We start from the raw sequence: 24,880 nt of genomic DNA, 5'->3' as shown, positions 1-24,880 counted from the left end.
AGTCCCTGGCCAAATTCTTATCTATTAAGCCTCTAAACTCTTCCACCTCCCTGGACATCATGGGATGTATCTTTGGCTTCCACGTCTTAGCCCTTGGCACAATCCATTGGCTGGTAGGCAGCACTGTCTGTTGGACAGTGGGGCATCAGCACATCCAACTTTCTTGCGGGTTTCTCTTGGAATAAACAGCTCCACTTTCATTTCCCTAACCACAGTCTCATGGCTAGCACCTGGCACATTCACGGGTCCACTAGTTACTTTATTAAAAGTTTATCTGGCATGATCTGTTTTTAACAAAATTATATCAACTTGTTCATTTCTAGGTGCTAATAAATCCTTAATCTTTTCCAGGATTTTCCCAGGTATTGATGTCAAGCTGATTGGCCTATAATTTCCTGGATCCATGCCCACCTTTTGTTTTTTTTAAGATTGGAATCTTATCAGACCTTTCCCAGTCCTCTGGTAGTTCCCCTGTTTTACAGGAGTTTTGAAATATTACATTCAGTGGCTCTGAGATTATAACCCTTGAGATGTAAACCATCTTGTTCAGGTGATTTGTACTCATCCTTTGTAATCTTAGTTTGTTGAAGTCAGCTTTCTGAAAGTCTAAAACACTGCTTTCACTTTGTTCAGGTTGTCTTGGTGTTTAGGCTCGGGTTTTGGTCCTAAAGTTATCCCTTCCCTTCTAGTTTTAGTTTAAAGCCTTTCAGATGGAATGAACCAGTTGTTTTCCAAACATATTTTCCTTGTCCTTTGAGGGTTGCAAGTTTGGAAAACAATTGTAACGTATTTTATAAAATGAAGGCCCAGATTGTTGAGGGCAATATGCTGACTCTGTAAACCTCTTAAAGAGTGAGTTTTAAGTTCAGATCAATTTTATTTTGAGGATATGTTTTGAATAATATAAGTAGTAATAATTTAACATTCACATTCCCATTTTTGTTCCTTATGGTGGTATGGGTATTCAATTTATCTTACCACACAAAACATTTTTTTATCTCCAGGGCAATGTCTACATATTTGTTCATGGTGCATTGTATAATACAGTTGTAGATAGTGCAGTTATAATTATAGGCTCTTACTTATTTTAAGTTTTTAAAGTGACATTAAGAAATTCTTCAGATTTCCCCTTTTGCTTTTATCTTCTTCAAAGTTAAGCATTCTTTTTAATTGACTGGAAAGGATTTTGGCTTTTTTCTGTGTCCTAGAAAAATGATGTATGGGTAATCCAACTGTAGTAGTTCTGAAAGGAAACACAGATTAAGTATTACATACGCTATGTTATACAATAAGATAATGAAATAAAAAGTACAATTTAAAATAACTAAATATACAGTATAAGCTGTTTCATGAATTATATTGAGCTTACTCTAGAAAGACTGAATTATTGTTTATAAATTGTACTTTCAGTTAAATAAGTACACAGACCTATGCAGATGGACAGGACCTTTGAAGCTATTAGTCTGAGCCTCTGTTTAAAGATTTTTCTCAAAAAAAAAAGTATGATTTCTCCCATTTTTATGTCTGCAGTAGCCATCCAGTAGTCTCTGTAAGGAAGGGAAGAATCACTTGGATATATTCAGGTCTTTTGCATTCTAGGCATCTATTAAATAATCACTCAGATCTGCTCAGTTAGATTCTGATTGTGCAAGGCGACTGAGTCACTTTCTTGTCCTGATATTTGTGGGTTGTTTGACCTGAGAAAGTAAACAAAATCCCTGGTCCTTCTACTACGTAAGCATCCAGATTCAGCTTATAATCACTCACACATTCACTGGTTGTAGAAGCATGTGGATCTTTTCAGCCCCGCCCCCCCCCCTGCTTTGTATTTGGGTATGTGTGGCAGACAAGACATGCAGCTTTGCTGGAACAGCTGGAATTAATTAAGAAAACATTCTTTTGAACCAAACACAGAGGCACATCAGGTTCTTTGGAATACAATGTGAATTTAAATTTAACAGTAAACCTTCACTAGCAATAATGTATATGCACTATTCCTGACATGCCTACATATTTATTTATCACATCCTTTTCAATTAGCTTGTCAATCACTAGCCAGAGGGATAAAAGCTGTCAAGTCTGGATCCAAAGCCCACTCAAAGAATGAGCAGGGTTCAGGATCCCTTTTATGGGACTCAGGGGAAGGTATTCCATGTGGTTAAGCCTATCTTCTTTTGTCTGTTTCCCTTGTTTCCTTAACAACTTGGTTCCTTTTAACTACTGCAAAGGGATATTTTATATAAAATTCCTGGCATTCGTCCCCCACTACTTATGTGCCTGTTTTATTTTTAGACATGGCAGCTTCAGCCTCGTTTCACACTGCCTTTTAGATCTGATTAATCTCACTGCCTGGAAAACGATACGTAGTTAAGTTCATGCAATGGTGTTCGCATCCTTGAAGGAAATGGAAGCATGCACTAGTGATTTCAATTATACTTTTTTAAAGGAACCTAAAGATCTAAGTCTTTCCCTAAGTACTGAGCTAGGAAAATTGGTCATTAGATTAATACCTCATTTTGCTCTATTACTTTTAAAATTGTATGCTGCCCAGCGACATTATAAAAAAGGCCTATACATATAATGTACAAATAAATACTAAATAAATAATGCACATCAGCAGTATTTTAATTTTTGGTAGCTACATCACATAACTGCCTCATACTTAACTTCTGCTTGGTAAGGATGCCCAGGGATAAAATTAACATACTTGATAATAAGTATCCTTCCTCCCAGCTTATTCATACTAGTTAACCTAAAAACTGACTCCCCCAGTGGATAATAGAATTCCAGGTACATCTGTAGCCAATCACTGTGTACCACTTGTATAGATATGATCCAGTAAGAAACAGTAATATAGAGAGCCATATATAAATTTATATTTATAAAAATAAATATATAAATACAAAATGGGGTAAAAAAGTATTTAGTCAGCCGCCAATTGTGCAAGTTCTCCCACTTAAAAAGATGAGAGAGGCCTGTAATTGACATCATAGGTAGACCTCAACTATGAGAGACAAAACGAGAAAACAAATCCAGACAATCACATTGTCTGATTTGGAAAGAATTTTTTTGCAAATTATGGTGGAAAATAAGTATTTGGTCAATATCAAAAGTTCATCTCAATACTTTGTTATATATCCTTTGTTGACAATGACAGAGATCAAACGTCTCTAAGTCTTCACAAGGTTGGCACACACTGTTGCTGGTATGTTGGCCCATTCCTCCATGCAGATCTCCTCTAGAGCAGTGATGTTTTGGGGCTGTCGCTGGGCAACATGGACTTTCAACTCCCTCCAAAGGTTTTCTATGGAGTTGACATCTGGAGACTGGCTAGGCCACTCCAGGACCTTGAAATGCTTCTTAAGCCACTCCTTAGTTGCCTGGGCGGTGTGTTTGGGATCATTGTCCTGCTGAAAGAGCCAGCCACGTTTCATCTTCAATGCCCTTACTGATGGAAGGAGGTTTGCACTCAAAATCTCACAATACATGGCCCCATTCATTCTTTACTGTACACTGATCAGTCGTCCTGATTTGTTTGCAGAGAAAGAGCCCCAAAGCATGATGTTGCCATCCCCGTGCTTCACATGCAACTCAGCATTCTCTCTCCTCCAAACACGACGAGTTGTGTTTCTACCAAACAGTTCCACTTTGGTTTCATCTGATCATATGACATCCTCCCAATCCTCTTCTGGATCATCCAAATGCTTTCTAGCAAACTTCACAAGGGCCCGGACATGTACTGACTTAAACAGGGGGACATGTCTGGCACTGCAGGGTCTGAGTTCCTGGCGGCATAGTATGTTACTGATGGTACCTTGGTCCCAACTCTCTGCAGGTCATTCACTAGGTCCCCCTGCGTGGTTCTGGGATTTTTGCTCACCGTTCTTGTGATCATTTTGACCCCATGGGGTGAGATCTTGCGTGGAGCCCAAGATCGAGGGAGATTATCAGTGGTCTTGTATGTCGTCCATTTTCTAATTATTGCTCCCAGTGTTGATTTCTTCACACCAAGCTGCTTGCCTATTGCAGATTCAGACTTGGTGCAGGTCTACAATTTGTTTCTGGTGTCCTTCGACAGCTCTTTAGTCTTCACCATAGTGGAGTTTGGAGTGTGACTGTTTGAGGTTGTGGACAAGTGTCTTTTATACTGCTAATAAGTTCAAACAGGTGCCATTAATACAGGTAATGACTGGAGGACAGAGGAGCCTCTTAAAAGTTACAGGTTTGTGAGAGCCAGAAATCTTGGTTGTTTGTAGGTGACCAAATTCTTATTTTCCAAAAAATTCTTTCCAAATCAGACAATGTGATTGTCTGGATTTGTTTTCTCATTTTGTCTCTCATAGTTGAGGTCTACCTATGATGTCAATTACAGGCCTCTCTCATCTTTTTAAGTGGGAGAACTTGCACAATTGGTGGCTGACTAAATATTTTTTTGCCCCACTGTACATGACAAAGAAAATTCTGTACATGCTGCATATGTAATTACATATACAAACAACACTTCCCTCCAGTGATACTTCTGCAATCATAAAATTGGCATCTTTTGAATGGAACATTTGTGAAGGGGGTGGGCATGGACAGCATAGGTGATGAGCGCATGCAGCCTGGCGGTGTCTAATAGTAGCCACAGCCTGTGCAGCACTAATGAATTGAGTACATGTGTAAGCAGGAGGCAGAAGCAGAAGTGCGGGGAGAGGCAGGAGAGCCGAACACTCTGCATGGGCCACAGGAAAGCCAAGTGGCAGTGGGCCGGAGCAGCAGGAGGCTCATCCTTGTGTCTCTTGGCTTGCCTGTGGTGCGACGGGATCACCTGCCTTTCACTCCGTGTCTTCCACTCTGTGTAGCCCCAGAGTGCGCCAAGGGACTGGTGAGCTAGAGACCATCCTCCCCATGCATTTTCTGGCTCTTGTATGTACACTAGGGAGCAGATTGCCCAGCAAGACTGATCACCCTGAAATCATGTTTTCTCAAAAATAAACTCCAGTGCTTTATTTTAGGGCCCAAAAGAAAATAAGATGGAGTCTTATGTGTGGCTAAAAGAGTGGTGTAAAAGGGAAGGCTTTGGTTATATTAGTTACGATGTCTGCAGCTGGTCCAATGAAAAACTGTACAAAAGAGATGGTTTGCATTCATCAAAGAAAGGGACTGAATTTACAGATTTTCTGGGTAAACCTTTAAAGTAAACAGCGGGGACAGAGAACTAATTGATACAGAGCATTTCTGTCTCCAGCAATCTAAAATTAATAGGGTTATCAGGGCATGTAACAGATGCTTGTGGGTAAAAATATCAACCTTGCTGTTAAGCAAAATCAAGCATTTAATAGTTAGATGCCATAACATGTGCACTAATAAAACAGGTGGTAAGGAAGTGGAGGAAGTCAGGCACAACATAGGTTATTTAGAAAGTAAACATAGGGTTAATCAAAATGGATTCAAATGACTATAAACATGGTAAACGACCGTTGACTTACCTGAACGGTCCTTCTATGTGTGCTCCGAGGGGAATCCAAGCATGGGTTAACTTTGTCCATTAGCCTAGAGACTGAGTTATGTAAATTGTTGACAACGCCTCCTCTGACTGGATGGGTCAGTTTTGTACGAAGTCAGCCAGTTAATGATGTATAGCAATGTCAATGATGGCTGTGGCCCAAACAAGTTGAAATAGTCACGTGCAAAGTAAAGTCAAGTCAGTATTCAGATAAGAATCAGTCATAAGTCAAAGTCACAAGATAGCCCTGGCCAGCCGGAGCTGCGGGCGGGTTTGGATTCCCTTCGCAGCACACATAGAAGGACCGTTCAGGTAAGTCAACGGTCGTTCTCCTGTGTGCTGCTTGGGGAATCCAAGCATGGGACATGCCAAAGCAATTAAGAATCAGGGCGGGAGCCAGGCTGGCCAGGGACCCCCGTAGAGGGTACCACCGGTTGTAATACACGCCGCCCAAAGGAAGCCTCAGCCGAGGCATACACGTCAACCTTGTAGTGTCTGATGAATGGCGATGGTGACGACCAGGTAGCCGCTCTGCAAATCTCTTCCACCGAGGCTTGTGTGGCCCAGGCCGCTGTGGTGGCCGCACTCCTGGTAGAGTGAGGGGTGATGCGCCTGGGAAACGGTCGGGATTGGCTGTCATAAGCAAGAGCAATGCACGCCTTCAACCATCGGCCGATGGTATGGGAAGACACCTTCTGTCCCATGGATGATGGCTGAAGGGACACAAAAAGTGCTTCCGACCGCCTGAAGCACGCAGTGCACTTCACGTAGCATCGAAAAGTCCTGCGCACATCCAGGTGGTGCCACTGGCGTTCCTGCGGATGGGAAGGGCTGGGGCAGAAATCCAGAAGAATGAGTTCCTGAGCCCTGTGGAATAACGTGTTGATTTTTGGTAGGAAGGCTGGGTCCAAACGAAGGACGACTCTGTTGGGATGGAATATGCAGAGGTCCGCTCGAACAGATAGCGCTGCCAATTCGGATACCCTTCTGGCCGATGTAATCGCTACCAAAACAGTCTTAAGAGTCAGCAACTGAAGGCTAATAGGCTCGAATAGAGGGACCATAAGAGCCCTAAGCACTAACGTCAAGTGCCAAGTAGGGTAACGATGCATGGTCTGAGGTTAGCAGCCCCTTTCAAAAAGGATTTCACCCGTGAATGCTGAGACAATGAACGACCCTGGCCGGCCCCAATTACCGTGGCTAAGCCGCGACCTGCCTGCGAAGCGTGTTGGGCGCCAAACCCCTGTCAAGTCCCGTTTGCAAAAAGTCCAAGACTCGGGGCACCAAGGCCTGGAGGGGATCAGCCCCAGTGTGGCGGCACCACCTGCAGAAGGCCTGCCAGGTGGCCTCGTAAATACGAGTAGTAGATGGACGACGGGCCACTTGAATAGTGTCAATGACCTAATTTGAGTAGTGAAGTCCGGTTAGAATAGCCCACTCACGTGCCACACGGCTAACTGTAGCAGCTGGGGGTTCGGGTGGATGAGAGCTCCCTGGTTGAGCTGGATCTGGTCGTCCGGAATCCTCCACGGACGTGAGATCGACAGGTGCACAAGGTCTGCGTACCAGGGGCACCGGGACCACATCGGGCCCACCAAGAGGACCTCCGCTTGCTCTGTCAGGATCTTCTGGTTGACCAGCGGGAGGATCAGTAGCGGTGGAAAGGCATAAAGGAGCCCGGCCAGCCACAGGCTGCGCAGGACATCCACTCTCTCCGCCCCGGGTGCCACGTACATGGAGTAGAAACGTGGCAGTTGCGTGTTGTGAGGCTGCGCGAACATGTCCACTTCGGGATGGCCGAACTGGCGAGAGAGCTCTTGGAAGAGGTTAGGGTGGAGTTGCCACTCCGCTTGGTCCACCGTGGCTCTGCTCAGCCAGTCTGCCTGTATGTTGGAATCGCCCGATATGTGCTCCGCCCGAAGGGACAGCAGTCTGGTCTCCGCCCAACGATGTAACTTCTCCGCCTCCAGCATCAGGGCCCTGGAGTGTGTGCCCCCTTGGCGATTGACATGAGCCTTGGAGGCCACATTGTCGGTCAAGACCAATATGTGGTTGTGAGATACAATGTCCTGGAATTCTTGAAGGGCCAGGCGGATGGCCCGGAGCTCCAGCCAATTGATACTGTTGTTCAGCTCCTGTCTCGACCAGCGGCCTTGTGCAACTCGGTCCAGGGCATGCCTCCCCCCACCCAAAGAGGCTGGCATCCGTCGTAACTTGGATGCGGGCTGGCTCCTTGAATAGGCACCCTTTGAGGAGTTTGGAGGACATCCACCACCGAAGGGACCTGAGAGGCTTGGGTGGGAGCCGAACCTTGAGCTGGGAATGGCTGGTGTGCGCCCTCTGAAAGGGGAGCAGGAACCATTGCAGTGGGTGTGCATGGAACCTGGCCCAGGGGACAATGTTTATGCAGGAAATCATTTTCCCAAGTAGTTGGGAAAGCGTAGCCAAAGGTAAGAGTCTCTGAGATAACACCTGGGCTGCCAGTCGTTGGATGCTCTGTCGCCTCTCCAGGGACAGGGAGACTTCGCTTGTGGCGGAGTTGATGATGGTCCCCAGGTGAAGCAACAACGTGGTCGGCTGCAGATGACTCTCGGGAAGGTTCAGGACAAACCCGTGCCTTCGCAGTGAGTCCATTGTTACCTGTACATCCCATAGGGCCTGGTCCTGAGATGGCAAGAGGACCAAGATGTCGTCTAGGTAACAATTCACTCTCACCGGGACCGAGCGAAGTGATGCTGCCACAACCGCCAAGAGTTTGGTAAAAGTTCGAGGGGCTGACGACAGGCCGAAAGGCAAGGCCCGGTATTGATAGTGTCGGCCCGCAAATTGAAAGCGTAGAAACCGCCGATGTGCTGGATGAATGGGCACATGGAGGTACGCCTCCTTCATGTCGACTGATGTCATCATGTCACCCTGGCAGATGGATGCCAAGATGCTTTTCAGAGATTGCATCTTGAACCTCTGATACTTGATGTACAGGTTGAGCCTTTTCAAATCTAGAATGGCCCGCCATCCCCCCGAGTTCTTGGGCACTAGGAACAAGATTGAATAAAATCCTAGCCCTTCCTGGCCTTTTGGAACCTGTTCTATGGCATTGATGGAAAGGAGATGTTGTATTTCGGTGTACATGAGACGCCTTTTCATCAAATACCTGGGCATAAGGCACGTGATGAACCGCCTCGGAGGGATGGAGAGGAATTCTACAGTGAGGCCCAGCCTCACAACCTGAAGGGCCCAGGCGTCGGACATGGTCTCCGCCCACTGATGAGCGAAGGCCAGGAGATGCCCGCCCATGGGATCTCCCCTTTGGGAGTCACCAGTACCTCCGAAAGGACCGGTTGCCACCCCCACAAAATGGCCTTCTGTTCTGGGATTGTGCCTGGTTCTGCTGGCGGCCCAATCCCTGGACCCCGCGCGGTCCTGACCGCGGTCCTGTGGCTGGGTAAAGGCCCTGTTGTAGTGGGGAACATAGGGAGCGGCAGTGAATCCAGAGTCACCCGCTAGAAATGGCTGGCGCCTACTGTAAGGCTACTGACATCTATTGGTGCGTCCCCAGTGGAGGGGAGGACTTTGCGTTTATCCCTCGTCTCTATGAGAATTGGGTCAAGCACCGAACCAAACAATGCCCCGCCTTTGAAAGGTGTGGAAGCCAGACGCCACCTGGACTTAACATCGGCCTGCCAATGGTGGAGCCACAGCAGGCGCCGGGATGCCACATTGGAGACCACAGCCCGGGAGGCAAATTTTGCAGCATTAAGTGTGGCATCCGCTGAGAACTCCAGGGCTGCCATGATTTTGGTAACGTCTTGGTGAAGACGCACGTCATCAGGGGCAAGCCTATCCTGCAACTGCTTGAGCAGAGCATGGAAGTTCTATTAAAGAAGGATGCTGCAAAACTGACAAAAAGGACAAATATAAAAAAGGGAAAGAGGGGCACATTACTAAGGCAACAGATCATAATGAACAAAAGCTTGCATAACAAAAAAGAAGCTTCTTTCAACATGTTAAAAATAAGGAAAAAGTCAAGGAAACAATTGGTCCATTGGTGGGAGAAAGAGGCAAGAAGGTGACAAAGCAGAACTACTTAAATCATTTTTTGCATCCATTTTAATACAAAGGGAAACAACAATCCAACCTATAAAAAACAGCACCCCAAAAAACAGATTAGGAACACAATTTAAAATAGGGAAGAAAATGGTAAGTGAGCACCTGTCCACCTAGTTCAAATCAATGGGATCAGATGGATTACACCCCAAGATTCTGAAAGAATTGGCAGAGGTGATCTCACAACTACTGGACTATATCTTTCAAAGATCCTGGAACACCGGGAAACTGCAGAGGCCTGGAAAAGAGCTGATGTAATTGCCATCTTCAAAAAAGGAAAGGAAGAAAAAATAGATCCAGGAAACTATAGACCTATCAGCCTGACCTCAATACCAGGGAAGATTCTGGAAAAGATAATCAAGCAATGAATCAGCGAACACCTAGAAGCAAAGAAAGTAATAATCAAAAGCCAACATGGGCTTATCCAAAACAGATCGTGCCAGACTAATCTTATTGCATTCTTTGAAAAGTGACAAAATTAGTGGACCAGAGAAATGCTGTCGACATAATTTACTTGGACTTCAGTAAGGCATTACTTAAAGTAGACCATAATCTATTACTTGATAAAATAGAAAAATGTGGGTTAGACAACATCACCACCAGATGGCTTCAAAACTGGCTGACCAACTGCATTCAACGTGTAGTCCTCAATGGAACTGCAGCTACATGAAGTATGCAGTGGAGTACCCCCAAGTCTCTGTTTTAGGCCCAGTACTCTTCAACTTCTTTATCAATTATTTGGAAGAGGGGATAGATGGGGAACTCATCAAATTTGCAGATGACACCAAGCTGGCAGGAATAGCCAACACTCCAGAAGATAGGCTAAAGATACAGAAGACAGACTTGAACATTGGACATTATCTAACAAAATGAAATTCAATGATGAAAAAGTAAGATTTCTACATATAGGCAAGAAAAATAAAATGTATAAGTACAGTATATGTGGTACCTCACTCATTAGTAGTATCTGTGAGGGGATCTTAGGATTCTAGTGGACGCTCATTTAAATATGAGCCAGCAGTATGCGGCAACTGCCAAAAAAGTCAACACTGCATAAACAGAGGGATAGAATCAAGATCACATGAACTGTTAATACCACTTTATAATGCCTCAGTAAAGCCACATTTGGAATACTGTATCTAGTTTTTACTCCATGAGGTAAAAAAAAAGTTGAAACTCTAGAAAGAAGAGCAACAAAGATGATTAGGGGACTGGAGACTAAATATATATAAATAATGGTTGCTGGAATTGGGTATGTTTAGTTTGATGAAAAGAAGGACTAGGGGTGGCATGATACCAGTGTTCCAATATCTCAGGGGCTGCCACAAAGAAAAGGGAATCAAGCTATTCTACAAAGAACCTGAGGGTAGGACAAAAAGAAATGGATGGAAACTAATCAAGGAGAGAAGTAATCTAGAACTAAGGAGAAATTTCCTGAGTTAGAACAATCAATCAGCGGAACAACTTGCCTCCAGAAGTTGTAAATGCTCCAACCCTGGAAGTTTTAAAGAAGAGATTGGATAACAAATTGTCTGAAATGGTATAGGGTTTCCTGCCTAAGCAGGGGGCTGGAGTAGAAGACCTCCAGGTCCCTTCTAACTCTTTCTATTCTATACTATTTTCTATTCTCTTCCTATTTTATTCTTACTTTATTCTATTCTATTCCATTCCATTTCATTGTAGAAAACACGATAGGATATAGTATTAAAGGCATACTTCAGTTAAATAAGTATTCATTAGGTCACTGATAATCAGAGTAAGATGCATACTTGTCTTCACTTCATGATTTTTTTTCCTAAGAGATGAAAACAAATCTGGGATCTTTAGAAGCATAAATTTCTGTTCTCCTAATGAACTGTAGATTCACATAAGAATGCCTGTTGGATCTGGGCTGCAAATATCCAAATGGGCACCGAATCTTCTGCAAAGATACAGGGGGAAAAAACCATTCAGCTTTCATTTAATAGTGATATGGAGTTTGGCAGCATAGACTTGGTGGCTCATATTCAGGCTTCATGGTAGGGTCCCAAGGATGGGATCATCCTATATAAAGTTTGGATGAGAAGAAGGCAGCATGCACCATGGATTATCTCCTTTAATAATTGGAAAACATAATTAGAGGGATAAGTTTTAGCCATAGAATTAGAAAGCTGCATAGGGAAGGCAAAAAGGATGAATACTGCTCCTCATTTAGCTGAAAGGGTTGACCACTGTGCTAGTATGCAACTGAGAAAGTTTGTATAATTTTAATATTGTAGTTTGTGCTCTTCACAGTGCACATCCCACATTTATCTTACAAAGCTGGCTACTCTAAAAAAACAATATATATGCAATGATTACAATGTATGCATTAAACAAGTGAGTATTTTGACCATATCATTTTTAGGCATACTTTGCACCTCCAACCATTATAAACTTGAATGCTTAGTGAATATAAGCATATCACGTGATGTGTATTTCTATAATAAAGGAGGGTGTGGCCTAATGAGATCAATATATCAAGGTGTGCTTAATTATTAGGCAACTTCTTTTCCTTAGGCAAAATGGACCAAAAGAGGTTTAAATGTCAAAAATTGTAAAAAGTTTTTCAGAGGGATGTGATTACAGAATCATCAAACTTTTGTAACAAATAGTCAACGGGGTTGCAAGAAATGTATTGAGAAAAAAAGATGTGCATTAATGCATCAAAGTGCATCAAAGATTTGAGAAGAATCAAACGTATAGCTACCAAAAAGCCATTATGCTTCAGTGCTGTCATATTCCAGATCTGCAACCTACCTGGAGTGCCCAGAAGTACAAGATGTTCACTTACATTCAAATTATGCACCATTAAAAAGGCAGTGCCTCCAAAGAAGTTTGATGTCATGAAAATCCTATTATAGAATAAAGTGAAGTGGAATGGAATAGAGTAAAACAGAACAGAACACAATAGAATACTTTATTTGGACAAGTGTGATCAGACACACAAGGAATTGTTCTCTGGTGCAGCAGCTCTCAAATGTACATGAAAGGCAACAGAGAATGCTTTACTGGTCAAATGTGATTGAATACATAAGGAATATGCCTCCAGCCTTTAAGCTCACAGTTTAAACATAAACAGCAAGTAATAAGTCATAGATCATAAATCATAGTTACCAATCATTAGTTACAAACAAAAAATTGATAAATCATAAGAAACAAAAGGATCATAGTAGGAAAGATGAGAAATGAGACAGTAATATTGGAATTAAGTGTTCAGTAGAGTGATGGCACAAGGGAAAAAACTATCTGTAGGTCAATTACATATACAATAGAGATGGAAAATAGATTTGAACAACTGGACACTGCTGAGAAGATGTCTGGTGAACTGTAGCAGGAAATTCAATCAAATTATTGGAATTGCCGAAAAACACACAGAAAAAAAATGCAAGAGGCTCTCAGATGAAACCATCAAAAAAGCTGATCAAAGAAAAGCAGCCAAGGCATGAGGCAAATGGGAAGAAGATTTAATGCAGTTTTCCAGAGGGTAGCAAAGGATAATTAAATATATTGCGAAAAACGATGTAAAAAGCTCGAAGCAAACTACATGAAGGATCACACCAAGAATGTATTTTTGCAAGTCAAAAAGATCCAAATACCATTTATTGCTTGAAAAGGCATCATTAAAAACAAGCAAGGGAAAGAACTGTCTGAACAACAAGGCACCAGAATAGATGGTAAGAATGTATTGAAGAAGTGTATGCAGGTAGCAAACAGGCCCAACCTCAGGATGATGAGGAAAAAGAAGTAAAAATAGAACTAGCCAACCTCGAGGAAGAGATCCTACAGACAATTAAGCAACTGCCAAACAGAGAGTTGACACTATTTCTGCGGAATTGCTGAGACCTGTACTACTCAGTTTCATTAAAGACTTGTGTCAGAAAATCTGGGAAACCAAAACATGACCATAGGATTAGAAACATTCAGTGTTCATCCCACTGCCAAAAAGGGTGTCTCTAAAGATTGCTCCAATTATTGTACAATTGCTCTCATCCCTGATGTCAGCAAGAGTCTGCTTAAAATTATACAACATCTAGCACCAACCATCAAAACAGAATTACCAGGTGTCCAAGGCAATTTCCAAAGGGGTCATGTTTCCACAAGTATATTGCAAATATCTGCTAGATCATGGAAAAAATCTAATGAATATCAAAAGATCATTTACATCTGCTTCATCGATTACAAGAAAGCCTTTGATTATGTTAATCATGAGAAGATATGGAGAGACTTACAAGGCCTGAAGGTACCAGCAAGACTGGTCAAGTTGGGGCAATCACACAATCACAAAACCACTGTGAGAACACCAAATGGAGACATTGATTGGTTTGAGAGGGGGAAAGAAGTGTGACAAGGTTGCATTCTCTCCCCTTTCTTATTCAACCTATTTCCTGAAATGATCATGAAAAAACTAGATTTTGAAGAATCTAAAATTGGGGTAAAGAATGGTGGAAGGAACATCAATAATATTCAGTATACTGGTGATACAACTCTCCAAAACCAAAGAAGGCCTGGAACTGATCAAGAAAAAGAAAGAAAGAAAGAGAATTTCATGACCAATGCAAGGAAGAAAAATTTCAAAAGAGAAATTGATGGTGAAGAGATAGAATGTGTGAAAAAATTCATTTTCCTAAGATCACAAATAGCTCAATGTGATAAATGCAGCACAGGAATAAAACACTGGATTGTACTGGGTCGCATAGATGAACCTGAACTGAATATGAAAAAACAAGGACATCAGTCAAACAACGAAATGTAGATTAGTTCGTTCTATTGTGTTCCCCATAGCTATCTATGGTTGTGAAAGTTGGACCTTAAAAGATAGGAAGAAAAATTATTTGAATGAGCTGTGGTGCTGGAGAAAGCTGCAGTATATTTCTTAGATAGCAAAGGTAAGTAAAAAGCAAGTACTGAAGTACATAACACCAGACATAGAAGGGAAAACTATGAAACTGTGTGTCAGCCTCTACTTCGCTTGCTTGCTATCAGCTGTTTGTTGTTGTTGTTTGTTTTGTTTGTTGTTTGTTTATTATATTTATATGCCACCCTTTCCCCCCGAAGGGGACTCAGGGCAGCTCACAACTCAAACCAAGGAAGGGGGATACAGACAAAAAAATTAAAAACGACACATAACAATGCATAATTTAAAACACACACAGTCATACCATTCGAGACGGGGGCAACAGCTCTTTAGCCCCAGGCCTGTCGGAACAGCCGCCATAGAAACGGGGAGGGAGGGGGCATGAGGTTTTTGGGTTGGGGAATTTAGGGTGCTGGAGGAGTTATCAGAGGGGAGTTTGGGCCTCACCATCTTCTGTGCATGCCGATGGCCTGTGTTTGGACTTGGTCGAGACTTGGTCTCTGCATACCATCTGAATGAGGTTTTTGAAGATGCACCCCACATGCACCTTTTGTTGCAGATTGGTCATTGGGTTGGGGAAATTGGGGGGTGGGTGCTGGGCAAACGTTTGATATGTACATGTCTGCACCATTTTGGCTCAGATCTTGCTTTTCTTTCACTGCTATCTTTTCATAACCAATAAAAGTATCTTTAATTCCACAAACAATTGGTTATTGAAGGAGGCACACCTGACACTGTGTCTCATTTACTCTGGCCATGTCATGTGAGAGAATTCACTGGAGAAAGCAATTATGTTTGGAAAAGTGAGATGTAAAAGAAGCCAGACCACCAAAGAACACAGTAGACACTAGCAAAGCTGACAAGACAGCATAGAAAACTCAAAGAAATAGTGGGATGGAAAGACATGAAGAGACTGGGCTATAGAATTGCCAAGAGTCGGACTTAACTGAATGGATATCAATATCATTATCATCATAAGTTCTGGGTCTGACTATTTAAAGATACACTCATTAATAAAATGGCAAGAACGGCACTGACTAAGTGGAATAATACATGGGAGCAAATCCATCTACACAGTGAAAATTAATAAATTACAGTAATGAGTACACACTCCATACCATCATTTAATACTCTTGTAAATAGTTTTCAAACTGTGACTCTAATATGCTTTTTAAGAACTTATCCTTTACACAGAGTAATGACCCCAAAAATTCTCAAGATACCGTATATAGCTTAGTGTTTCAGCAACAACATTGAGTAAAACTTCTGTTCATGAATGAATCTGTTGTGTAACACTATTCAGCCCCCACCCGAATGATGAATGTTGTGTTTTATTTTTACTTAAACTGTTTCATGTTTATTGTTTTATTGTCTTGTACCCCCCCTTCCCTATAAATTGTAAGCCGCCCTGAGTCCCCTCAGGGAAAAGGGCGGCCTATAAATAATAAACTCATAAAAGAAAAATAGAAAAGGACTAGTAGTGAGGACATATAGGTTCTAGTCTACTCTTCACCACAGAATTTCACTGAGTGGCTTTGGGGCATAGTCTGTCAGTACAACATACCTCACGGTATGATTGTTGTAAAGCAAAATAGATATCTGTAAAAGACACAGAATGTAAATCTGATGATAGATAGATAGATAGATAGATAGATAGATAGATAGATAGATAGATAGATAGATAGATAGATACCTGAGGCCTGAAGATGATTTCTCTGTTTTGGATCCAGAGTTCTTATAAGAACTTACAAGAGGTGTACTTCTGTTTGACGATATTTTCAAATTTGGTGTTTTAAAACTATATTCCTCTCTACTCATTCCATAATGTCTTGTTGTTTTTTTGCATGAATTGCAGGTAATTAGCTAAAGAGATAAGGGAAGTCCACATGCTATTAAGCTCTTTTCAACTTAGACATTAATATACACTAGTACAATTAAATATTTCATGAAAATGACTAAGAATTCACAAAAAATATATTGCAAATCTACAAGGTTCTGCCAAAAAAAATCTTATAATCACTATTTGTTTATTAATTTAAGTAAAGAAAATAATATTTCAAACTTTATATATGCCAACACATCAGTCTCCTGTGGAAATTGCACAACTGCATTTCAGGAAAACAGAAGTCACCAAGAATTTGACTCTTTTACTTTCCAATATTTTTGCTATTGGTACATTCCTGCCATGGGGAAGACATTAGACTAGATGGATCTCAAAGATCATATCTAATATTCTATGGTCATAGTTGCTCCAATTATTGTGTCAGACATATGGATTAAGAAAATAGAGAAAATTCCTAAAGCTGTATGAATATTATGCTATTAGTATTTATCAATTCAACCACATAATGCTACAATGGAAAAGACTTTTTGTTGTTTCTATTAATTTACTTTTCTTAATATACTTTAGTTAAAAACTCTTCAATTGTCTTAATAACTTGTTATTCTGTTACTATGAGGCAAATTGCATCACGTTAAACTTACCAGGGTATTCTTTGATTCCTTGTACTTCCTCAAGAGCTTTGTTTGCTTTAAACTAAGTCTGTAATTTTTTTTCTCTAGATTGAGTATTTTTTCTGTCCTTGATGTTATTTTCATTTTGGGCAATAGACGTATTCTATAGTTATTGGGAAAAAGAAATTGGAAACAGTAGCAGCACACGGGATTTACAGGATGTTCCTTTTTTCCTGAAAATAAGAATAATAAAGTTCTCTGAATTTTAATTATAAAGTAATATATTGTAATACAATCAAATTAAAATTTCAGTATTTTTAAGAGGAGGTTTAACAAGAGGAAAGCCATAAATGCACATATACTAGCCAAGGCTATTATCAACTGCAACCTTTTCTCTCCAAATAATTTGCTGCTTAGCTGCCTGCTGGTTGAAAAAAATCTTTCTTAAGCTGCATGAAAACAACTGAAAATACTTCCTATCTTTATGGAAGCAAATTTGGCACTTTTAAAGCTAATTCCGTAAACAAAAAGAAATATCACAGAATTACTACTCTCTCTCCAGAGTTCATGCTGAAAACATATAAAAGGGGAAGTTCACTATTAAATATACGAGGGGGGAAATCTCCAGAGGCAGAGGCAATATGTGTATTTAATATGTCAGAAAATGTACAAAGGTTTTCAGACTTAGTTATTTTCAGAAGCACATATTAACTAAATCCACAAAAAAGGATTCTCTGCTGCAGCATTCACACATTGGAACATCTTCTCATTTAAGATAAAATCTGCCCCCACCTTTTTATCCTTCTGGAAGAGCCTGAAGACTTGGCTCTGCCAGTTGGCCTAGGGAGTTCCACACTGGAGATGGCTACTGGATTGATGGCAGACTCCACCTTCCCTCCCTGCTCTCCACTCATTCATCTTTTATAGTCATCAATATGAATATACCCGAAAGACAGACAAGGAACAATGGATGGAAACTTATCAAGGAAAGATTTAACCTAGAAATAAGGAGACATTTTCTGACAGCGTCTTCAGAAGTTGTGGGTGCTTCATCACTCTCCAGTCTCTTTCAAAAAGAGACTGGACAACCACTTGTCAGAAATGAAAGAATCTTGAACAGGTTGGACTAGATGACCTACAAGATCCCTTCCAATCCTGTGATTCTATGATTCTGTAAGCAGGGGTTGAGCTAGACAACCACCAAAGTCCCTTCCAATTCTGTTATTCCATGGTTTTGTAAGGCCGCCTGCTTGAGCAGGGGATTGGATTAGATGACCTAAAAGATCCCTTCCAACTCTTGTTATTCTGTGATTCTGTTCTTGTTGTGTTCCTTTTTCATTATATTACTGTTCTCTTATTTTCTGTTTTTTTTATTATTATATTAAGCCACCTAGAAAAAACACATAGAAAATAAATTTAACAAATAAAATAATAAAAATAAAAGTTCCAATATTGTCTCCCTTTCCCTTCTGTCTTCCAGGTTACACATATTCAGTTCTTCCAAAGTTGCTTGGAGTGTTTTGTTCCTCAGACCATGCATAATTTTTGTTGCCCATCTCTGCACTCATTCAATCCTATCAATATCTTTAAGTGAGTTCTCCAGAACTAAGAACAGTATTCTAAATGCTATATAGTGGGTTTAGGACCCCCCTTTTTTCTGGTGATCCCTCTAGTGAAACATCCCAGAATCTTGTTTGCCTTCACAACGGGCTACATTGTTAACTCATTCTGCAAGCATCAATTATAACCATACCTAAATCTTTTTCTTCCTAATTGTTCTGTTTAACACTGTACCCCCAACATTGTACCCTGCCAAATGATTCTTTTTTCACAAGTGCATGATCTTATATTTAGAAACATTGAATTGTGGTTTCCACATTTTTAACCAATTTTCCAGAAATGTCAAATCATTTTCCACATTACGAATACCCTTAGGAACGTCACCTCTATTACATGTCATTAGCAAAAAGGCAAATCTTACCTAGTAATCTGTTATATGACTTACAAACACATTTGAACAGAATACTCCACTTGTGATTGGTCTCTGTTCAGACAGTCCCATGTTAACTATCACAAGTTGGGATCTATTCTGAACCAACTTCCTATCCACTGAATCATCCAATGGTTAAGTCCTAACTTACACAACTTTTTAATGAGATCTTAATCAAACTGTATCAAAGAGTTTGCTAAAATCCAGATAAGCTATGTCCACAGCACCACCTCCGTTCAAAATATTTGCAATATAGTTTAAAAATCAATCTCTGACTAATTAAAAATGAAATTATTCATAAGCTTAAACTTCCAGGCTAACTAGTAATTTAATAATTGATATTACATCTTTTTTTTTTAAAAAAGAAAAAATTCAATTCACCCAATAAAACGGTTGTCATAAATGGGTTAGTTTTTAAAAACTCTATAAAACAGTTATTTGTGGTAACAAAATAATCCAGTTATTACCAAAGAGATAAGAGATTCCAAGAAGTGATTATTTAGTAGCATATGGTAAATTAAATTTCTTCAGTTTATTATGTTGAAAAAACAAACTTCTGACACAAAAGTTCACTCAGCACCTCCCCAATCACATGGCTGGGTTATAATGAAATCAAGCCCCCTGAGTTCAGATTTCCTACAAATTAAGCTGGGCACTAATATTAGATAAAGATAGAGATGGAGACGACACAAAGAAGTTGGGGAATTAAATGTTATTGCTAATACAGTAGCTAGTGTGTGAGTTCATATCATAATTTCCTGTCCCACTTTTTTCATTTGCATACAAACATGAATAGAAGGGAAATGAAAAGGGCATCCAAAATGGAAATATTCTGCAAATCATTTTTTTAAATAAGATTACTGACCACAGCACCGAAATTTCATATTTAAGAATGAAAGCAATTTATATATTCCATTTTTGAAAGATTAAAAGGCTGACTGAAGGTACAAAAAAAGAAAAATCTCAAAAGGTTTTAATCTGACTTCCATGGTGTACCACAACTCCTGTGTAATTACCTTCTATGTTGCTGAGTGTCCATCTGTGAAGACATAATAAAAAGTTGTATATGTTTATATTGTATAATTTTACTACATTACATTCAGACAATTTATAGCAAATCAAAATCAATAATAAAAATGGAAAAATAATCATTTTAAAATACTAACCAACCAAAAAATTGCTAAAATATCAATATAAATAGTAATTACTATGTTTTCAATATACTGAGGTATCTCCATCTGAGATAACGATAGTCATTTGAAAATTATCAATCATAAAATGATCTTGTAAGTAAAACGAGTATATTCTCATTAATATTGACAATCAGAAATGCAAAATTCAGCTGAGAATGTCTGAAATATGTAACACAGAAAATGAATCTGGAATATTCATAAACATTTAGGAGGCTGCCAATTTCATCTTTCCAATTGTTTAGAATTTATTCATTTTAACTGATCAAAACATTTTATATGGTTATGCTTAAAATGTATTAAATTAACCACATACAATTAAAATTTCTGAAATGAATAAAACAAAAGAAATCGTATCCTGAGACCTATTTTATGATGGCTTTATCATTAGTTACCAGTCCTCTTTTTAGTTGTATGACTTAATTAACATACACTGAACGACTCTGCATTCTAGTATATAACCACCAACTATTGAAGAAATCAGTGGATTGAATGGCAGAGCCTCTTGCGGGTTTGTTTGTTTTTATTTATTTCTCTCTTCTGGACATAATTCGCTCCTCTTTCTTTCTTTCTTTTTATTGTTTATCTTACTATTATTAAACGTTACGTGTCGCTCAGTGTTTTAAATTAGTCAGCCTTCTAAATCTGACAAATGAAAAAAGATTAATGAGAAACAATGAGGGACTAAGGGAGGATTATAAACCACTAAATTTGGTCAAACCAGAAAATGAGGCAGCCGCGACATATGAGCGTTATAGAGGCATTTAGAAACCAGCAGAAATAAGAAAGTCATGTGCACAAAAAGCCTTACAGCAAAAATCGCGCTTGGGCTGGGCACGTTCCCGCCAACTGTCGAGCCGCAGATTTAAGGAACCGGCATTTTCCCATCTTTTCGGAGAAACCAAACCAACGATACTTAAGCAGCTCAAAACTGGAACTGCATAAGCTTGAAAAAGCGACGGAACCGGAAATAATTCCTAGGCCAGTTTCCGGTGACCGGGTGGGAACAATAATGCCCACGGGAACGTTCCGTGCAGGAAAAAAACCGCGAGAGTTTATGCAGGTGATCTTAGCCCGTTCTGTTCTTTACAGCCATGAGTAGTACAATAACCATTAGCAGCAACACATTCTAATTATTTTATATAATTTTTATCAAAACTAATTTTAAACTTTTAATACTCTTCTCTTGGGCAGGGGGCTTGCACTTAGAAAGACCTCCAAAGTCTCTTCCAGCCGTATGATTCTATGAAACTGTAGGAAGGAAACAAAAAGATAAAAGTTAATGCAAATTAATGTAAAGAAAAAAAGAAAGCAAAGAAGCAGCAGAGTATTGAACTTTATTAATGCCATCCTTCGCTCTTCCCTGCTGGTCCTTGTTCCAGCCAGGAAGGGGAAGCAGCCTAAAAGGATCGGCAGCAGCATATTGCAGTCGAACTCCCATTTTCACGGACATTTAGGTGCAGTAAGCAATATGGGGCACTCCACCCCCACCCATCCACCCCCGGAGCCCATATTCCAACTGAGTGCACCAGCTAATTCAGCCAAAAAAATAAAGGGGAAAAAAAAACGGGCTCCAATTCCTTGGGATTGCGAAGCAGAGCCTCACCGGCTCTGCTCCGTAGAGTTCAAGTTCAATCGTTTTCAGCTTCAGATTCATTCCCCTCATCAGAATAATCCTGATTATAGTAAAGGTAAAGGTTCCCCTCGCACATAAGTGCTAGTCGTTCCCGACTCTAGGGTGCTGTGCTTATCAAGGCCAAAGAGCTGTTCGAAGACGCCTCTATGGCCATAGGCCAGCACGACTAACCGTACGCAACGCTGTTACGTTCCCACCAAAGGTGGTTCTTATTTTTCTACTTGCATTTTTACATGCTTTAGAACTGCTAGGTTGGCAGAAGCTGGGATAAGTAACAGGAGCTCATTCCGTTATGCAGCTTTAGGAACCTACTGACCTTTCTGATTGAAAAGCTCAGCATCAATCAATCAGAATAGAGCTGGAAGGGACCTTGGAGGTCTTTTAGTCCAACCCCCTGCTCAAGCAGGATACCCTTTACCAGGGTTGTCAAACTCCCAGCCCGTGGGCCGGATGCATCACGCGCTGGCCACGCCCATGCCTGGTTTAGCGAAGGGGGAGGAAAAGTCCCCATACGTCGCCTGACAACGACATGATGACGTGAGTTTGACACCCTGCCCTATATCATTTCAGGCAGGTGGCTGTCCAGTCTTTTCTTAAAAACCTCCAGTGATGGAGCACCTACAACTCCTAAAGGCAAGCTGTTCCACTGGCTAATTGTTTTCACTGTTAGGAAGTTTCTCCTTAAAATTGGTGACCCCTGGACTAGAAGACTTACAAAGTCCTCTTCCAACTCGGTTAATCTGTATTGGTATCTGCTTGCAGGGAAGGGACTAGACTTTGAATCAATTCTACAATTGGAATTCTGGTCCAATTCAATTATTGTTTTCAGTACTGTTGTTTTACCTTGTTATCCAAAAGAACCCATTTCCCTTTGCCAATTTAAGATTTACTATAACAACATAAATCAAATGTTTTTTCTTGTCCCACTGAATGCGGATTCAGTTTTGATTTTCCCCTCAATTCCAGTTTTATTGAACGGAGATTCAATTTGGCCCCTATTTAATATACTTGGCGCCAGAAGGTTAAATGGATAAGGAAGCTTTGACAAATATCTGAGGATATTTTCATGTCTTTGGCAAATGGATGAATTTATTTGGACGACTCGCTCCTCGCTGCGTTCCCTTTGAGGGGAAAACAATTTTGTCCATGCCCTCCAGTTTTGTAGGGCAGTTATTTGCCTTAACAAGGGGATGGGGTGGCTCAGTGGCTAAGATGTTGAGCTTGCCGATCAGAAAGGCCGGCAGTTCGGCGATTCGAATCCCTAGCGCTGCATAACATAGTGAGCTCCCACTACTTATTCCAGCTTCTGCCAACCTAGTAGTTCAGAAGCATGTAAAAAATGCAAGTAGAAAAATAGGAACCAGCTTTGGTGGGAAGGTAACAGCATTCCATGTGCCTTTGGCATTTAGTTATGCCAGCCACATGACCACAGAGACGTCTTCGGACAGTGCTCTTTGGCTATGAAACGGAGATGGGCACCACCCCTAGAATCGGGAACGACTAGCACATATGTGCGAGGGGAACCTTTACCTTTTAACATGTATTTTCATGAATATTGGCAGATTTCGGCAAAATTTTCTGAACAGCCAAAGGCCAGTTTGCAAAAGGCCTGAAATGCGTCCCTTCCTCATTTGTTCAACAGACCATTACAAATTCAGCCACTGAGCCACCACGTCCCTTCCTGATTATAGTACCCAAATTCGATTGGTGGTGGATTACTATTCTCCCAGGCAAGACTGAACAGTTTAGTTTTGTGTTTATCCATAACTTGGTTGACTACTATTCCAGTCAAGATCACACGGTGTTTGTTTATGAGCAGATACAGCCTACCAATTTCATTAAGGACATCATGGCAACTCAGCTCAGGTACAATAGGCATGTTATTTCTGTAGTTCACTGTAATTTTTGCAATTTTATGAACAAAAACATATGTATATGGGCATCCGCAAGGGTAGCCGCATTACAAGACTTCTTTCCAGCCTGGACATCTGAATGATGACAGATCCCAAAATGTCTTTTGACATTTCTAATTTGCTCGGTCATTATTCATTATATACGGTAGATATTATACCAAATCTCTAATTGTGGAATAACTGTGAATTTCATTTAATTAATTGATTTTTTTTTAAGTTTTTTTATTTTTATTTTCATATAAGTATCCACATATACCATTACATCTTAACAAACATTACTATGTATTATCCAATATTATATCAATTCCTTTTCCCATCTACTCACAACACTCATTCGCTCTTCTGCTTTCCATACACTATATTATACTCTTCATTTATTTATCAGCAAAATTTTATATATATATATAAGGGTATGGCTAGCTGATGAGAGCTAAATAGCTTGAAATAGATCTATACTAGTCTCCCTTTATTTATTTATCAGCACAAATAAAAACACAAATAGAACAAAAGGCAACAGTAAAAATATTGGGTTTCTGTCGTGATGGACTCTTGTGATGAGCCGATTGACAGATGTTGGAAGCAGTTAGCTTCCTCCCATAATTGGGGCTTACCAGGGGTTGTAACACTAATATATACCTTCTTCCCTGGCTTCAGCTGATAAGGAGGAGACCTGTGGCTTGATGGCTAAGACGTTTGCCTAAGATGCAATACAGCACAGGTTCGAATCCCAGTAAGGGTATGGCTAGCTGATGAGAGCTAAATAGCTTGAAATAGATCTATACTAGTCTCCCTTTATTTATCAGCACAAATAAACACACACACACACACACACACACACACACACACACACACACACACACATATATATGTTATATTTATGCTGATAAATAAATAAAGGGAGACTAGTATAGATATATTTCAAGCTATTTAGCTCTCATCAGCTAGCCACACCCTTGTTGGGAATCGAACCTGTGCTCTATTGCCTCTTAGGCAGATGTGTTAACCATTAAGCTACAGAGCTCGACTCCTTATATATATATATGCTGATAAATAAATATAAACTTATTTTTCTTTTTATTATTCATATATCCTTCCTTCCAGGTCTTTTTTTTAATCACTCTTTCCTATATCATTCAGATTGCCTTGTCACAATTTTCTTTTGTCTCTTTGCATTATTTCCCCCTTTTCCTTTTTGTGCTTTTTTGTGGGATGCTCCCTTTCTACTTCTC

General features: G+C 40.4%; 1 protein-coding gene across 4 annotated transcripts; it reads right to left on the bottom strand.

Annotated features, from left to right (window-relative positions):
- Window positions 1-857: 857 nt before the first annotated feature.
- Window positions 858-21,071, bottom strand: RMP24 (ribonuclease MRP subunit p24). 4 transcript variants are annotated; one of them, XM_087713203.1, is made up of 6 exons: window positions 20,914-21,071; window positions 19,929-19,951; window positions 16,953-17,155; window positions 16,162-16,331; window positions 1,429-1,547; window positions 858-1,243 (listed from the first exon to the last, which is right to left on the bottom strand). In XM_087713203.1, the coding sequence occupies exons 1-6, from the start codon at window positions 20,988-20,990 to the stop codon at window positions 1,167-1,169; spliced, it is 669 nt and encodes a 222-aa protein (XP_087569329.1). In that variant the 5' UTR covers window positions 20,991-21,071; the 3' UTR covers window positions 858-1,166. The 4 variants fall into 4 exon arrangements, 3 of the variants coding, with proteins under 3 accessions (XP_087569329.1, XP_087569330.1, XP_087569331.1); XM_087713204.1 differs by lacking the exon at window positions 1,429-1,547; XM_087713205.1 differs by lacking the exons at window positions 858-1,243; window positions 1,429-1,547 and adding an exon at window positions 10,284-10,414.
- Window positions 21,072-24,880: the final 3,809 nt, after the last annotated feature.

Source organism: Thamnophis sirtalis, unplaced genomic scaffold (assembly GCF_051295495.1).
Source record: "Thamnophis sirtalis isolate CommonGarterSnake01/CBP01778 unplaced genomic scaffold, rThaSir2_p1.2 scaffold_4, whole genome shotgun sequence".
NCBI lineage: Eukaryota > Metazoa > Chordata > Lepidosauria > Squamata > Natricidae > Thamnophis > Thamnophis sirtalis.
This window is presented reverse-complemented; position numbering and strand designations above follow the sequence as displayed.